Below are 17,966 nucleotides of genomic sequence, written 5' to 3'. Positions count from 1 at the left end.
AAACCTATTTCAAGTGCAGGACAGAAACCTCCGATGCGGCAGTCACTTGTCACTGTGTAGTTCTCTTTTTGTATCATGTGACTTATGTTGTGGTTTGCGAGCAGCTTATTTTCCTCCTCTTATTTTTGCAAGACTTCCTGTCCATCACATGAACATGGCAAGCCATTCTGAACTTGCATTTCCTGATGTATATATGTTAGACAACACCTAGCTCACAAGATTCATATTAGGTGATTTAATGGTCAGCAGTGAGACTTAAGCAAGCTCTCCTGGCTGAATGTGAGTGCTGGTTTCATTCTAGATCAAAGGAAAGAGATGATTAAAGGATTGAAATAAGCATCTGGGAATCAAATTATAGTCCTCTCATACTTATTTATAAGTGAATTATTTGACTATAACAAGTAAAAATCATCATATTTGCTTTTTTTTTTTTGCTACTTCCCCTTTTCACTTCAGGTTTTACGAATGGCTTCACTATTTTCTGGACAATTCACATTAAAAAGCAGGTGTACAGAATCTTAAGAGGGAATGCTGGTCAATCATTGAAGGAATGCGATAAAGATTTCTACTCAGCAAGTGAAAGTTTGCATTTCCATTTACAGCTCTGGATCGGTCATATAACAGGCAGAGCAGAGGCAGCAGGGCCCTCCTCTCTAAACTTCTCAAATGAGGAAGTTCAGAGTCGAGGTACTAGCAGCTTCCTTTTACAGCTTTCGCAGGCAGAGGATGAACAAGTGAAAGAAAGGACTTCAAAGTACGCACCATGAACAGATGAAAATAGCCAGAAAGAAAAACTGAGTCGAGTTTGGTTTGCTGGAATATAGTTTGAGAGCAGATGCAAAACTCTTGAGCTCAGACTCTTGGGTGAGAAACAGGATGCCGGGTTATCAACCTTGGTGCCATGGCAATATAACTCGATCCAAAGCTGAGGATCTACTTTCCAAAGCAGCCAGAGATGGAAGCTTCCTTATCCGGGACAGTGAGTCCATACAGGGAGCGTATGCCCTCTGTGTTTTGTAAGTAGACATTACTTGCTTCTAACTATCGCACTGACAGTTTATTTTGATGCACTTTCATGCACTGTACAATGATTCTTGTTCCTTGTTCAAACAACCTTAATAACATGCAATATGTGCTGTGTAATGCAGGCAAACTGACATTACACCAATTATTTTTGGCATCAGGTTTAAGAAAATTCTACACAGCATTTGGGCATACTTGATTTAGCAATTGTTAAAATTATTTCCCCTTCTGTGTTACAATACATCATATCACATTTTTTGCACATTGCAGCGCAAGACTAGTTCCCCTTTATTTGCATACTGTGCTGCCACAAAGCAACACTCTTTGCCTTCTGCAGCCCATATCGCCTTTCATGGGGGCACCTTCATTTAAAATGCTGCACAACCTGTTCTGATTGCATGCTCAACACACTGAATGCACCAGCCAGCATGTGTCTTTACCCTCCATACATGTCGTCTTCCAGTGACAGACATTTGTATTTATTTTAACCACAGATACCAGAACTGTGTGTACACATACAGAATCCTGCCAAATGAGGATAAGAAGCTCTCTGTCCAGGTGGGTTAACAGTCTGACACAAGCCACCATTATTTAATGAATACAACGAAACGAAATGCTGGTACACAGCTAGTTTTAGCTGTAACCCAATTTACATAAATCCCCAGAATCTCACTGACTAATGCTTTTGGTATCACATCATTTTCAGCTGCACTTTGTGTTTAGTGCTAATTAGCAAATGCTAGCATGCTTACACTCTAAATGAAAATGGGGAACATTTCAGCTTTTGACCATGTTTCCATTGTCTTTGTGAGGATGTCAGCCTGCTAACGTTTACATTTACTGTCAGAAGTCCAACCTAACAGAGCCATTAGCATGACCTTAGCCTGTTAGTGTTGTGTAGTGTCACATCTTCATGAAAATGGACTTTACAACTTTTAATTCAAATTTTACATTGAACTCTCGTGTTTGCGCTATTATCTTATCTTATAAGAGTGACTACTCAGTAAATACCACTGGCTGACAAAGCTGCTGCTGACAGAGCTGAATGTGTAAAACTTCCTTCAGTTACTGCATGAGGGTGCAGAAACAATTCTGTCATGCACACATTCAACCCACTTTCAAATGTCACAAATGCCTCTGTTGGCTGTAGTTCCCTGACATGCTGACAGTTATAGTTTTACAAGATACTGATTCCGTGTGTGTGTGTGTGTGTGTGTGTGGGTATAGTGGCTTTACGAATAAATGTTTACTCATGTTTTGCGTTCAGTCTAGACAGAAGGTCCAGTGAAGTGCCATTACAGTCATGCTTTCCAAGTGATATGTTTTTACCCTATACATAACTCAGTTGTAAAAAATAAAAAAAGGAATTATATTCACCCAGAGGAAGTGAGAGTAGCTTGCATCTGTTGTTATAGTTCTTGTATGTAGATATAACTGAGTGTCATAGCATAGAATTAAAGGTTGAGGAAACGTCATGTGGGAACGTGCATTTACCACAAAAAAGGGTCTGCATTCATCATGACCGCATTTTTGATAAATGACTTCTGCTTTGCAATATGGACAAGCAACAACTGCACAGACATGTGGACTAAAGTGGTAAATGTGCCCGAACCAGTTTTTGAATCAGGCTTGTAGTCCCTGCTATGGATTACCAGTATGTTAGATTTCTGTTCAACTAGAGTAATAATAAATCATCACTTTCACTTTCTGGTGAGTGTGAATGCTCATGGTGGACTTACCGTTCACGTCAAGCAAAATAAGGCTTCCTGCTCAGACAAGCTGCGAGTGAATGTGTCAGGTGCAGCTGTCTCAGGTGCAGCTGTGTCATGTGTTGCTGTGTCATGTGTAGCTTTGTCATGTGCAGCTGTGTCAGGTGCAACTGTCTTACGTAGAGCTGTGTCAGTTGGAGCATGTGGTCTAGTTTGTAGAAAGCTGCAGGTAGAAACAAGTCAAAGTATTATGTGTTTGAAATCAGATAAAAAGAGTGATCATTAAGTCAACAAGAACAAGCAGAATAAAGGGACTACAGTGTCAAAAACGGCTTAACTCTTTTGTGTAAACACTGCCTATGGAACAAGGATTTCATATCAGAGACAGGCAGGTGCAGCAGGTGTATTTTCGGTACTTGTAGGCACTGCTAATGCCTGCTGTGAAGTGAGATTAGTGGTTTTAAGTTCTCAGGTTTCCTTAAGTGTAACCACAAGGATTCTGAGTAACACTAAGAGCAGTGTTGCTAATGAAAATTCAGGGTAATGTGTGGGTAATGATATATTCTTTTGAATGAAATGCACAAAAGAAACTGTACTATACTGTGTCATCTGCTTAAGGAGCTTAACTACTGACATGAACGCAGCTCTAGTCTGCTGGGAGAAGCCACATACGGTGCAAGTAGACATATCTGACATCACATGGGAAGTAAAACTTAAAGATTGTGTTGCCTGATTTAGTAACAGAAGAAAATCAAAAGTCTTCCAGAACAATGGCACCACATGACATCTCAGGTCTGAGGAGAATTACTGCATGTGTCTGCTGTGATCTGCTCTTCAGGCATCAGAGGGAGTTCCTATCAGGTTCTTCTCTATGCTGCCTGAGCTGGTGGAGGCGTATTACAGTCCCAACATGGGTCTGGTCACGCATCTGCAGTACCCCGTCCAAAGAGAAGAGGAGGTGGACGAGGAACCAGGTCAAACAACTTCACTTCATCTGATTAACGGCTGTTATATCAAATGCCTGTCAAAGATTTAAAAATTCCTAAACATCCTGTGCGTCTTTGTCCTGCAGAATCCAACAATCTTCCACCGCAGCTTCCACCCAGGAACTTTGCAGCCAATGATGTGAAAGACAGTGAACCCAAACCTTCAGAACAGGCCTGCAAGCCCCTATCAGACACCTGCCTGATGCGGCTGCAGCACATGGACTTGTCCACGTAGGATCACATTTGCAGAATTTGAATTGATGCAGCACAGCGAGTTATTACTCAGCAGATAATCCGTCAAGCAATTCTTCAGATTATACACTGGCAGTATACAGTGTGTACAGTAATAGATTACTAATGACTTCATTCATATGGCGCCTTTCAAAACAAAGTGACAAAGTGCTTTACAACAAGACAAATGATAAAAGTCAATGAGATCTAAAAAGATGAGATGTAAGACAAGATAAAATAATTCCAATAGTCACAATAACATACTGTCAGTTTAGGATAAGCCATAAAATAAAGGTTAAGCCCTATTTGCACAGGACCAGTATTACCTGGGGACCTCTTGTCATCTGTAACAGTGAGCTCAGGGATCATATAAGTCCAGCACAAATTGCCATCCTTTTTTAACACCTGTTTTCAAGTGATGACAGAAAAGGTTAGGAGCATCAAATGGTTCTCATTTCGCCTCTGTTACTTGATCTATATGAGCTGCGAATGTGTATTCATGGTTGTAACACATGCAGGAAGAGGGCAAAACAGCTCTAAACTGTATTATTATAGTCTGTTCTTAGTTCATAGTCTTGTTAGTAGATCACAGATATAGGCAGGACCCTGACCAAACAAACAGTAAAAATCAGGTCTAGAACTCACAGGCAACCAGTGATGGATTGGTGTGATGTGGTCCTTCCTCCTAGAGTTAAAGTCCTGGCAGCAGTGGTTTGTAAAAGCTGTGTTCTCTGAACGTTTCACGTGCTGATACCTGAATAAAAAGAGCTGCAGGAGTCAAGTCAGCATGAATGAGCTTTTCTAAATCTGCAGAAGAAAGGAATGACCTGATCTGGGTTAAAAGACAACTCAGAATTAAAACCTTTATATTAACATTATTAGATAACCTGTTCAGACTAGATGAGAGGTCACTGATGCTGCTGCTGTTGGGGCCACAGAGGGTAATTATGATTTAATCCGATTTGGAGTCACTGATCCCTCTGGCAATTCAGGATATAATACAGGAAACATCGCTGGTACCAGGCTTCAAAGGAGACATACAGTTCGCCTGCATAGCACTGAAAATCAATATTGTGTCTTCACATGATTTGCACAAATCATTATGAACAGTGATTTGTCACATTGAGGTGCTTGGCTGCAGCTAACTACTGTGTAGATGAGATGATGAGATGCAGTACTTAAAGTGCTCCTGTGTTACATGTTTTCAGAATTTCAGAGGAGCATCAGATGGCGATCCAAGAATACTTCAGGACCTCAATCTGCCTGGATGCTGAACAGGTACAGAACGGTTCCCCTAACCTCCCCGGGCTAAAGAAGCTAACAATGGCAATCTGCAAGAATCTAAACAGGTATAGTTACCAGACAGCACTATAAGTTACACTACAGTGAAAGGGCTGATTTAACCATGCTCTGACCTTTTTTGTGACAGTGAAATTTCCCGCATCCTGCCAGCTCTGGATGTCTTCCACAGAGCACTGGACCAACAGCTGTCTCCAGGGACTGGACAGTTTCCAAAACAAGTGAGTGACACTCTTGATCCTTTGCAGCGTTAGTACCTCACACAGTGACAGCCTTTATCATCATGCATTATCTCCTTGATTTTCAGATGTCTGCCGATTCAGGTCAATCAGTATCCTTTAGGCTTGAGCAGCTGACAAAACTGCTCTACTCAATAGAAGATAAGGTAAAGTACCACGGCTCATTTTAGTGACTGACTGTTCATGGTTCATGATCTTGGTTATTGATCTCAGTTACAGATTACAAAGCACTTCTCTTTCTTTTTACAGGCTAAAATTTGCATGTTTGAGTCTTGTGGGTATGATGGCAGCCACAGGAACTCTGCCATACCACTCGTTACGTTTGAGGTATTACAATGCAGGAAAATGAAATAATATAAAACGTCTGGAGGTTTGTGGTTTATCTGACCAGTTACCCCTTTCCCTCACAGGTCAAGCAAGAATTACTGGGTATTTCCACCAAGACATTCCTGAAAGTGGATGTTGAAAGTGGGAAGCTCTACTTCAAGAAGTCAAAAGATGGGCCTGAAGACAAATACTTTGTACACAACAAAAGTAAGACCCCACATCGCTCTGCAGCCTCATTCCTTTGTATTTGTAGCCATGCTAGCAATTTGGCTCTTATGATGGTCAGTCTGTCCGTTGATCTGTCCACTGCTTTTGGCAGACTGAAATATCTCAACAACCATTGGATGGATTGCTATGAAATTTGATTCATGGTTATTCATGATCTCGAGAGGATGAGTCAGACTGACTTAGTGATCCCCGGACTTTCCCTCTAGTACACCATGAGGTTGACATTTTTGGGTTTTAGATAAATGATTTGACAGACATTCATCATTCGTCACAGACATTCATGTCTCTAAGTTACTTTGGTGATCAACTTTGATACTGTGTTTAGTGCCAATCAGCAAAGATTAGCCTGCTAAACATCTGCATGTTCATTGTCACTGTGCACATGTTAGCATACTGACGTTAGCACATTGTTCAAATAACCGCTGTGTCTCAGAACCGCTTCACAGAGCTGTTAGCATGGCTGTAGACTCTTTGTGTTGTTTAACAAACTGCTGTAGACCATCAACATTGCAGCAACATTTTAATGAGAATACTTTGATTATTTCTCAGTCCTGCAGTTGGTGAAATCCCAGAAAATGCACGTCAAACTCGTCATCGTGGTGGAAACAGAGAAAGAGAAGATTTTGCGTAAAGAGTTTGTGTTTAATAACACAAAGGTAACAAGAATCTGACTATTGACACCTGATTTAGCTTAAGACCCCTGAAAACTCTGTAACATGAACAACATGAAACACTCATTGACCAGTCTGCAACATTAAGTCAAGTCAGATTTTGTTTATATATCCCTGTATCACAAATCACAATTTGTGTTGAGGGACTTTATGATCTGTACAGCAGATGAGACCTTCTGTTCTCTGACTTCCCCAAAAACTCCTTGTACCATTTAAAACCATTACCATGGGTTTCATTACCATCAAATCCACAACTGTCAACACATTTTGATTCAAATTCAGATGAATCCTGGCTGAAAACAGTGTGTTCATGTAGCAGCCCATTGCTTACAGTGAGAAGCTGACTGAGAAAATATCTTTTCAGGGGTCACATGTAATTCATGAGGCACAATGTTTTAATGCATTTGTTATCAGAAATGTGTTGTCTTTTTGTGTTCTATCAGAAAAGGGAGGGATTTTGCCAACTACTTCAACAGATGAAGAACAAACACTCTCAGAAGCCTGAACCGGACATGATCACAGTGTTCCTTGGCACCTGGAACATGGGTAGCAATGCTAACTTCCTACATGTTTGAATGAATTTGAATTCATGATTGAACATGTGGCGACACAGTAAAACACGTCTCCGTAAACCTGCAGGAAACGCTGGTCCTCCCCACAACATCAGCTCCTGGTTTCATTGTAAAGGCCAAGGGAAGACACGGGATGACACGGCGGATCACATCCCGCATGATTTTTATGTCATCGGGACTCAGGAGGACCCTTTGGGTGAGAGGGAATGGGCGGACACAGTGAAAGAAGTCCTGAGGAACATCACAAACATCAGCTTTAAACAAGTGAGTGACTGCGACAGAGTAACGAGGTTACACCTGAATGCAGATGCAGAGCAGAAACGCATCATTTCATCTTCCAACATCCAGGTGGCGATCCACACTCTGTGGAACATTCGGATTGTGGTCCTGGTCAAGCCTGAGCACGAAAACAGGATCTCCCACGTTTTTTCAGACAGTGTGAAGACGGGGATCGCCAACACTCTGGGTAAGCCTTTCAATGACCTGCAATGAAAGCTCCTTCAACAAGGTCCTGTCAGTGCTCACTGGGATGCTAATTTTGTAATAATGATAACATTTTTGTAGGAAACAAGGGAGCCGTGGGTGTTTCCTTCATGTTCAACGGTACATCTTTTGGTTTCGTCAACAGTCACCTGACTTCTGGAAGTGAGAAGAAGCTCCGGTGAGCAACATATTGCACTTTCAAGAGAGACAAGTTTAATTTTATTAGCAAGATTAACTATAGATATAAACAGTGGTGCATTTTTCAGCTGGTGATTCACTTCTCAACATCTCGTTTTTGTCCCCGTCTGTTTGATTAACTCTCTAAATCTGTAAACACCGTCCTCTGGCTGTCCAGCTGTTGATGGTGATCCACTCATTTGGGTCCCTATTATTTGTTAGTTTACACCAGAAGGTACAGGAGGGATTGTCTGTAGATACTACCACCCAGAAACTGACAGATTGTTAGTAAAAGGTTAGCTGAGATATTACTGAATACATCAATAAATAATATTTTACGTTAAATAATTAAAATGGATTGGGACTTGAACTTGAACTAATAATGTACTGAGTCCCTTTTCCCCACATATGCACCTTTTTCTTGTCCCTGATGAAGACGAGAAGAGACATTAAGATGAAGATAATATTACAAAGATGAAAGCATGGTGTCTGTGAACTGCCAAGTAGCATAAACTAGCTAACTTTGTTAGCATTAGCTGGCTTTGTTTGCATTATCTGACTTTGTTAGCATTAGCTTGCTGGTTTTAACTACTGTTCCAAGAGATTTTACCGCCATTCTACAGCAGTATGCCATGCAGTATGTGGATGATTAACTTTATGCCCTGAATGTTGTTTTCTGAGAAAAGTTAGCATCAGCTAGCTAGCTAACTGAAAAGGCTGATGTGTTTTTTTTTTTTTTATGTAAGCAACCTAGCAATTAGCTAGCATTTAGACCCAGAGACCGTTAGGACTTTTGTTTCAATTGAACGTTTGATTCGAGATTAAAGGAAAAGTTTGAAGCTTTATATTCTTGTTTATTTTTCCACAATAATTCAATTATTTAAGCAACAATATCATTTGTTTCACCTCCTCTGCATGTTTTTGGGGGAATCATTTGATCAATATATATATAATATATAATATTAGAGCATGAGCTCTCTAAGTTAAATATGCAAATATAGTGAAACTGAATTGGATTTTAAGTGGTGCTAGTACAGTCATGTTATCTACATAGAATTTTACGACTGCTATTCAAGAAAGTCCAACTAATTTCATCATTAAGCATTATTTGCTAGGTTGAAATATATGTATTGAAATGCAGGAAATAGAGTTCACATTTTATTTTGGTTTTTATTTATATGGCCTATTTTTTGTTGAAGAACCTCTGACTTCATTGGGTCCCCCCCAGTTCTGAAGCCACACCCAGATGCTGAGATATAAAATATGAGGATAACAAGTCCATGTGTTACAAAACAAGAATAATACAGAAATACATAGAAATATATGTATTGTGTTGCAAAAACATAAATAAAATTACAGACATTTTATATCAAATACACAAAAATATGTTACCTAATTCCTAATTTTGCTATATTTGCAGACGTAATCAAAACTACACCAACATCCTGCGATTTCTGAACCTTGGAGACAAGAAGCTCAATCCGTTTGACATCACACATCAGTTCACCCACCTCTTCTGGCTCGGCGATTTGAACTACCGTGTCGAATTCCAGTCGACAGTAAGTGTGTAAAGAATGCAGCTTTCTGTATAGAAATCACACAAAAACAAATGTAATATGACGTAGCACTGTGACGCCACGTTAGCTGAGATTCTCCCATTATAAATCTTCCTATGAACAGTATGCAGCTTCACAAATATTTGATCTTTTTATATACATTTAGGGATTTTTGTCTTGTCAGTGCTGCAGTTCATCGAATGGTGCATAAAAGAGCATGCAGGTTGTCAGGTGTCTGAGCTCTCAGCTGCTGACACTTTGAACTGTTTCCCTTCACAGGAAGCTGAGTACATTGTCACAAAGATCAAACAGCAGCAGTACCAGGAGCTCCTCAGTAAAGACCAGCTCAGCATGGAGAGGAATGATGGAAAGGTCTTCTTGCATTTCGGTGAGCCTTGAGCACATGCGTAGAGATCACTGGAGACATACAGCAGAGTGTGTTTCTGAGTGTAACTTAGCTTCTCCTGTTCTGCTCACCATCTGATGCATTCTTTTCTTGTCTGTGTACATCAAAAATATAAAATGTCTTCTTAATTTTATTTGGATTGTAGATGAAGAGGAAATCACATTTGCACCCACATATCGCTTTGAAAGAGACACTCGAGAGAAGTATGCCTACACAAAGGCTAAAGCCACGGGGGTAAGCTTATGTTTAGTGAGATGTCTTTTCCCTGTTTGGCTCCTGTCAGTCATAATAATGCAGAAAGCCTTAAAAGCAACTACAGCATTGAACGTAAATCTCAAGTGACACAGAACATGTTTTTTGCTTTAAGGCATCTGGGTCAAAAAGTCCATCTGCAGATATGTTGTGGCTCGTAGAAAATTTATGATATAACTCATCTCCTGGCACAAGGATCAATTTAGCAAATTTCCCTTAAAGGCATATTCAACCTCATGGATTTAGATCTGCTGAATTGATCTATACCAGCAAGAATATTTGATCGTGCTTTTTAATGCTCAAACTGCTGCAAAGCCCTGCCTGTCAAAACTGTTCTATTCACTATTTATGTAACTATGATGAATTTCACTCTACAGACAAAATATAATTTGCCGTCATGGTGTGATCGTGTCCTGTGGAAGTCATACCCTCTGGTTCATGTTGTCTGCCAAGCATATGGTGAGTAATTCCCCTTGAACATGAGGAGTTCTGATGAAGGGTTCTAGGGGGAACTGTGTAATTTGACATGAAGGAAACTAGAGGTATGCAATATATTAGACGATGCTAGCTTTTTGCAGATATATTGGGTTAGCAGGTCCAGGGCTCAGGCAGGCATAGTGCATAGAGCTTTCTAAAGCAGGATGTAAAAATAACCCTGAAGATGTATTTGAATTAACTAGTTGGGCTGGAGACTTTTTAACAGGAAGTGGAAGCTTGGGCTGTGGAGTTTGAACGAGCTGAGCCTTTACCAGAGTGACAAAAGACAACCCAGTTTAACTCAAAGTCAACATATCTCAGCCTCTGCTGCGTGTGTTGACCTGCTTTGTTTAATCTGTCTCTGGGGAGTCACCAAACATAAGGAAAGTAATGCCATAGTGCGTGTTATGAGACACTCATTGAGCCAAACCTCTCCACCTTGCAGGATGTACTAATGACATCATGACAAGCGACCACTCACCTGTATTCGCCTCATTTGAAGTTGGAGTAGCCTCACAGTTTGTCTCCAAGCAAGGTACGACCACCATCCATGGCTCAGTGCAGGCGCCTTTACGTTATCCAACTCACAGGCTGACGTGGTGTTTCTTTTTCAGATCCAAACAGTGCACCTCAAGGCGGGATACAGATCATGAACTGTGTGGCCACTTTGATGACAAAATCGAAGACTAAGTTCTTCATCGAATACCATTCCAGCTGCTTGGAGAGTAAGTTCTGTCTGTGTGATGGACTGTATCACATTGGATTCTATTGGGATTGGCTTTAAAATGGGCTGAGATGATCAAAACAAATATTTCTCTAAATGTCCGCAGAAACAGTCAAGACCTCAGAGGGCGAGAAAATGGAGCACTCCGTTGGGTCAATAAAAGTTTGGTTTGGCAACCAAGTTGAGGTAAGATAAGGACGGAGCCTTCAGTGTGGACTTGCTGTGGAGAACAATCCTCATGTGTTGTGCTTTCTATCTCTCCTAGCTCACCCCGATCATCTCTGACCCTGAATACCTTCTCGACCAGCACATCCTCATCTGCGTGAAGTCGACAGACAGCGACGAGTCGTACGGTAATGAGCTCACGTTCAGTTTGTCGTGCAGATGCATTGACCTGAGCAGAACTTACAGTTTTCTGGCGTCTTATTCCCACAGGGGAGGGTTGTATTGCGCTGCGAGCCGCCCAGTTCTGCTACACAGAGTTTCAGATCACGCTGACTCACCATGGAGAGCAGACGGGCACGCTGACGGGTGGCATCCAGCTGCACACCTCTGAGGGCAAACCCACTGAGAAGTTATACGGTATACAGTCTGGAGAGCAGCTTCCTTATTAAATGTTCTCTTGTCCAGTTCATGTGCACCAACTCGTGCTTACCTCTGCTTTCAGATTTCATCAAAATTGAAAAGGACGACACCGTCACCTCCAAAGGGAAAGGCAACGACCTAAACAAGTAAGATATGTTCTCAACTGGGTACTTCAAGACATCTCAAACGTGACTTCCGGGTGTGATATTTTCTGTCTTCTGGTTGACAGGTCTTCCATCACCCAAACACATGATATTTCTAACCCCAGTTACATGGGGGTGTCCTTCCAAAGGGACAATGTGATTGATAAAGGCTGGAGTTACAGCATGCCAAAAAAGAATCTTCCAAATGCCGGGCAAGGGAGCAAAGAATCCAAGAAGTGTGGTTATGATGTGGGTACACGTGGTCCTGCGTAAGTGTCTGTTTCTGGTGCAACATGTTTCACTGAAACTCATCGTTTAATCTTAAGATCAAAACCTCTAAATATGACCGAATAATGACAATTCGTGAGAAAGTGAAACAGAAACTTTACTGACTGATCTGTTGTTCCCTAGGGGTGAGGGTGACAAGGGAGAGATGTTTGACAATCCGTTATACGGTTCAATGGGAAAACCACATGCTCGGGCCAAAGACCAAGACCATCAGCAGAGGGACCACCTCACACCTTCAGATCCCACCTATACAGCCTCCAGAGCAGCAGACGGAGACCCTGATCGCCCACCGGTTCCAACCCCACGCAACCGGTCCTTCACCTGCTCTGAGACCAAACCTCAGCCACCAGTGCCCATCCCCCCAACGCTCAAAAAACCAGTGGTGCCCTCACGCTCCGAAGGAGGGATGGCACACAACCGGCCCCCTTTACCCTCTAAGTGCCGGCCGGGCATACCTGAGCTCCAGACCTCAAAACCCAGAGACAACTCCGAACTCCCCATCAAACACAGACTGCCAGCAAGACCTGGTCAGCCACAGCCAAGACCGTAAGGAAGACCCTGTTTCTCTTACGGAAAGATTCATTACAATTTAATGAAGATTGAGTATGATGATGCAAACTCTTTGTTTGTCTTTAGTGCACCCTGAAGTTCCCAAGATGGGCCGTGCGGTGAAGTGAGACCAGGCTGGTCAGCTCTGACTGTACAGCTCTCTGCTGCTCTGCATTTTTGGAGACTCACAGAGAAAGGGCTTCAGCCAGTCACTGGATGCCACATCCATTACGTTAGATGAGAAGACCGATAGCGCTCTCATGTCTGTCTGCTCTATATGACGCTACAGCCAGTGTTGCTACCTTAGCATAAAGACTGGAAAAAGAGGAAACAGCTCGCCTAGCTCTGTCCAAAGGAAACAAAAATCCAGCGACCAGCACCTGTAAAGCTAATGACTTACCATATTTAACACCTTCGGCCAGAGCCAGGCTAGCTGTTTCTGTGTTTAGTCTTAATGCTAAGCTAGGCTAACTGTTTCCTGGCTTCATATTTCATTCAATTCTCAGCAAGAAAGCAAAAAAAGCATATTTTCCAAAAAAATAAAAGTTTCCTTTGAAGTGATATAAACAGTAAAGACAGGTCGTCAGACTTCATTTCCGCTAAGCTCGCATTAAAACGTAGGTTTGGAATTAAACTCCGCTAATCAATAATTCTGTTACATTTCATGTAGAGTTTTACACTATACAGTAGCTAACGAATGTTTACCACACAGTATTATCTTGCACAAAAACTGGTGTGTTTGCCTTGAGGATGTACAATAAATGCTCAAATAAATTCAAATATCAGCTTGATTTGACTTTGTCATTTTAGATTGTCTGTGAAACTGTAAATAAATACCGCTTTAAGTCTGCAGTAGAGACCAATCTTATCCAGGTCATTCATCGCCATTCATTCAACATTCAGTCATTTGCTTCCATCTGCTGTTACCTGAAAGAACTGCATGTAGAGTGAAAATCATGTTTTCAGTGCTAGTTAACATATTTGAGTCTTAGTGGACATTCTGTGTGACGACATTGGAAAAATATCAACTCCTACATATTATTTTGTCGGATCAGATGTGAAAAAGCTCAGCGACACTTTGTTTTTACGTAACATTTCTTGGATTTACACATTTTTTTTCCTTTAGGTTGACTGAAATTATTGCCATGTGTCTTCTTCCCCTTATTGTTGGTAGTCCAGACAGAACAAGGGACAATCCAAGGAAAAAGAAAAAGACAAAAGAAGACGTTTGCATTTGCCACACAACATTTTGTTCACTTGTACACTAGGCTGGTTGTGGGTCACTGGATTATTTTACCTCTTAAGGCTAATGAAAATGAATCATTTATTTTGTGCTTGAACTATTGAGGATGGATTGCAAGCAAACACTGCCTAATTTTACAGGGTCAACCAAAAAGACTGGGATATGTGCACATGCAAGGAATATGACTCCAGTTTAAACATTGCACTCAGTGTACATGCAAAGGAAAAAGACATACTATAGACTGAACAATGAGTTAAATAATGCAAAAAAAAAAAAAAAAAAGAATATACAAGAAACAAAATATAAAAAGAATGACGAGGCAATAAACAATATATACAGTGAAATTTACTATGTGTCACACAATTTATTTAATTAGCAACAGTAAACCTCTCAGGTACTGCAGTTAAACCTGTTCTGACGCGCTGAGCGCACGTCTGGCTCCCCCACGTGGAGCTGATCTGTAACTGCACGCTGGTCCGTCGCAGTAATATTACGCTTGTGAAACGTCATCAAAACCAGACGCACAACCACAAGAAAGCGACAGCAATAATGGTAAGAATCAGTTTGAATGTATGAATTTATTTCTTTGTTTGTACTAAACGTCTTCTCTGAAGCTTTAGTGAGCCGTTGAAGGCCCTCCAGCTCACTGCATCACGTTATTTGTATCTTTGCTAGCTATCTGCAGCGCGTGTCGTGCTCGACATTTAGCATGCTGCTAACATTAGCATCATGTCGTTCTGTTTTTCAGCTTTTCTACTCGTTTTTCAAGTCGCTGGTGGGGAAGGATGTGGTGGTGGAGCTCAAAAACGACTTGTGGTGAGTTTATTTTCTGACTAAGTTTGGTAAATTTGTTATACTGATCGATTTAGCCGCCTTTATTTTGTTATGCTAATTAAAGTACTGTGCTGTGATATGAACGATGGAGGCTACTGAGGCTCAAAACTCATGCTCAAACTTTAGCTTTGGATTAGTTTTATGTGAGGGAAGGAAAACACGTTAGCACGCTTTCTTGTCACGTAAGTTCAGCACAAACTAAAGGAAACAGCTTTCAATTACATTAAACGTAAGAGTTTCAAAATTACAGTAGATTTGAATGAAATCCTCTGCGTTGCTGCCTCTAACTGCACATTATCAGCTTCATTTGTGGTAGTGCTGGTGGTGGATTGGAATGTCTATTAAAGTGTTCTTGTTATTTTGTCCACCACCTGTATGTTGACACAGTGGTTCATTCACCTCCACTTTGGTTTTGGATGTTAAAATTTGTCCATTAATAACGTTTCTCCCATCTCTTTGCAGCATCTGTGGAACGCTTCATTCTGTTGACCAGGTTGGAAATGATGACTTATTTTCCTTATGTTGATATAAAGCCATTCAGCTTTTACATGTTTCTAACTGCCCAGTTTTGACGTCACATTTCTCTACATGTGTGTTTCAGTACCTGAACATTAAGCTCACAGACATCAGCGTCACAGATCCAGAGAAATATCCACACATGGTAGGTTTGACCGTCCGACACCTTCTCTTTCAATTTCATCATGTACGACTTCAATCTCGACCTTAATGCTCTGCCTGAGACTAATGGACACCCTGGTCCCTCTTTAACAACTCACAAAACAAGTTTAACATTGTTTTATCATCTTGATACTTTGTGACAAATCCAGAGTTTAAGAAAATGGCTTAAAAATGTACTTTTGAAGTGCTTCAGATTCTGCCTGTTTGGGGTCTCAGAGACCGCAGCGGTGAAACACGGTTAAAGACAATGGATTTTCTCAAATCCCAAATAAGTCTACACATACACACATGCACACACACGTGTGTTGCAAATTCCCACACAGGTGCATGTGAGGATCCATGTGAAACTTCCAGACTCTCAGATGTCTCCGTCCTTCATGTAGATCATATATAATCCAAACAAAATGAGTGTTTTACAGGATACAAAGGGAATACATTTATGCATAGCTAAAAGTGTAACAAAAAAACATGAAATATGTCCTTATTTGGTGTAACCACAGTGCTTTATGGTCATGTCCATGTGTTACACCTCATCAAACAACCACGTTTGTGGCAAAGGAAGTGGTTACTACTTTTAATACCTTTTGAGTTTGAATGAGATCAGAAGGTTATAGATATATATAGATATATAAAGATATATATATATATAACCCAATCAATGGGAAAGTAAAGCCAATGTCAACAAAACACCCTAAAACTTGTATTCATTAATAACTTGAGTGCCATGAAATTCGAGTTATCTGGTGATGAAATATGATCGGAGAGATTCTGCATCGCTTCAAGCTGATTTACAGCGCCTCCAACACTTTCAATGATGATTATCTTCAATCCCCGTCCCCAATGTCTTGTTTTAATTTACTCCAGCTGTCTGTGAAAAACTGTTTCATCCGTGGATCTGTGGTCCGGTATGTTCAGCTACCCGCAGACGAAGTGGACACTCAGCTCCTGCAAGACGCTGCACGAAAAGAAGCAATGCAGCAGAAGCAGTGATTGACCTGCAGGATGGGGTTTAGTCTGGGGAGGGATTTCTGTGACGGCGGATAGTGAGTTTGAGTGAAGATGATGCGGTTTGTGCAGCTCTTGTAATTAAGCAGTGTTTCCTGTACTTTCACAGAGAATTTAATTGCATTCCTTGGACTGGTGATCAATTAATTTGCAAAGCAGTAATTATTGGAAAAGGTCCTCAACTGTCAGGCCGTGTAGGAGGCTTCATTTGATTCAATCGTTTGTTTTGTTTAAAAGAAATAGAACCAAATCCAGTTTTGACCCGGTCGAGGTAAAAATCTGTTGTAGTCTTTCTGTTGCTTATCTTTAAATATGATGACTTTTGGATTTTTCTTATGCCACTTCAAAATAAAAAAGGTATTTTATTTATATTTTGATCATGTTATTGTCATTTATAGGGATTTTTTTTTTTAGTTTTTCTCTTCAGTGTTTCGCCTGTTAAAGATTTGAGTTTTGGCCTTTAAAATTATTGGAAAAAGTGAATAAGCTTTATTGCCAGGAGCTGTGGTCGTGGGAGGAAGATATTTTGTAAATGACTGCATGTATGGGAAATAAAAAAGAGAATCCCAAGGCCTCACTGTGCTAGTCGTCCAAATCAAATACTCAGATAACTTACATACTGAAGTAATAGTAAAAACACATGACGTGCATCATAAAAACGCTGCAAACTGTCTCCTGGATGCTCTGCAGAAATGTAATACATCTGACCAACGGAACCACTGGTTCATCCCTTCAATCCGTTCAGCATAAACATACTTTAATCTTAACTGTTGTGCTTAATCTTAGTTTTCTGCCGGAGCTGCCGTTAACTTTTATCCTTTAATTGCTCCCACCTGAGCCGCGTCCCCAGAGCACTCGCTTCGCTCCTGTCTCCAGCTGTCGGGACGAATAAAGTATTTTGAATAGTCACTTGCCGCCACGGTGGCTGTAATTCAGCCAGAGTTACACAGACTTGCTTCTGTGCAGATGTTCCAAAGGACTGAAGGTGTGGATGGTTTGTTAGCGGGCGCTGCAGCAGCTTTTAAAAGACGCTTTGTGGGTTGTTAGCAGAGTTCATAAGAGTGTGAGCAGAAACTGTAAAAAGCCATGTTTTCCCACAGCGTGAACAGTCACAGCATAGTTTTTATTCCTGCTGCTGCAGCATTTACGTTTTGAGAACAAAGAGAGGTGACTGATCGGATGCACTTCTCTCCTGGGATTCAGATTTAGCCTCAACATCAAGGGAAATCAAGCTGCAGATGTGATTTATTTTACAGAACATCAGCTATTTACAGTCAAAGT

General features: G+C 40.9%; 2 protein-coding genes across 2 annotated transcripts; both read left to right on the top strand.

The window, feature by feature from the left end:
* The first annotated feature begins 715 nt into the window (after window positions 1-715).
* inpp5d (inositol polyphosphate-5-phosphatase D) lies at window positions 716-13,705 on the top strand. The gene is made up of 27 exons (XM_076727247.1): window positions 716-1,016; window positions 1,518-1,581; window positions 3,571-3,706; window positions 3,805-3,949; window positions 5,158-5,298; window positions 5,379-5,469; window positions 5,556-5,633; window positions 5,737-5,814; window positions 5,898-6,021; window positions 6,592-6,698; window positions 7,157-7,259; window positions 7,353-7,549; window positions 7,634-7,751; window positions 7,850-7,946; window positions 9,366-9,504; window positions 9,781-9,889; window positions 10,053-10,141; window positions 10,537-10,618; window positions 11,082-11,171; window positions 11,251-11,361; window positions 11,467-11,546; window positions 11,626-11,713; window positions 11,796-11,942; window positions 12,028-12,091; window positions 12,175-12,357; window positions 12,500-12,922; window positions 13,013-13,705. The coding sequence occupies exons 1-27, from the start codon at window positions 877-879 to the stop codon at window positions 13,020-13,022; spliced, it is 3,234 nt and encodes a 1,077-aa protein (XP_076583362.1). The 5' UTR covers window positions 716-876; the 3' UTR covers window positions 13,023-13,705.
* A 957-nt stretch (window positions 13,706-14,662) lies between these two features.
* smx5 lies at window positions 14,663-17,054 on the top strand. The gene is made up of 5 exons (XM_076726250.1): window positions 14,663-14,720; window positions 14,917-14,984; window positions 15,465-15,495; window positions 15,604-15,663; window positions 16,545-17,054. Exons 1-5 carry the CDS (start codon window positions 14,718-14,720, stop codon window positions 16,668-16,670), a joined length of 288 nt encoding a protein of 95 aa, XP_076582365.1. The 5' UTR covers window positions 14,663-14,717; the 3' UTR covers window positions 16,671-17,054.
* Window positions 17,055-17,966: the final 912 nt, after the last annotated feature.

Source organism: Chaetodon auriga, chromosome 3 (genome assembly GCF_051107435.1).
Source record: "Chaetodon auriga isolate fChaAug3 chromosome 3, fChaAug3.hap1, whole genome shotgun sequence".
Classification (NCBI taxonomy): domain Eukaryota; kingdom Metazoa; phylum Chordata; class Actinopteri; order Chaetodontiformes; family Chaetodontidae; genus Chaetodon; species Chaetodon auriga.
This window is presented reverse-complemented; position numbering and strand designations above follow the sequence as displayed.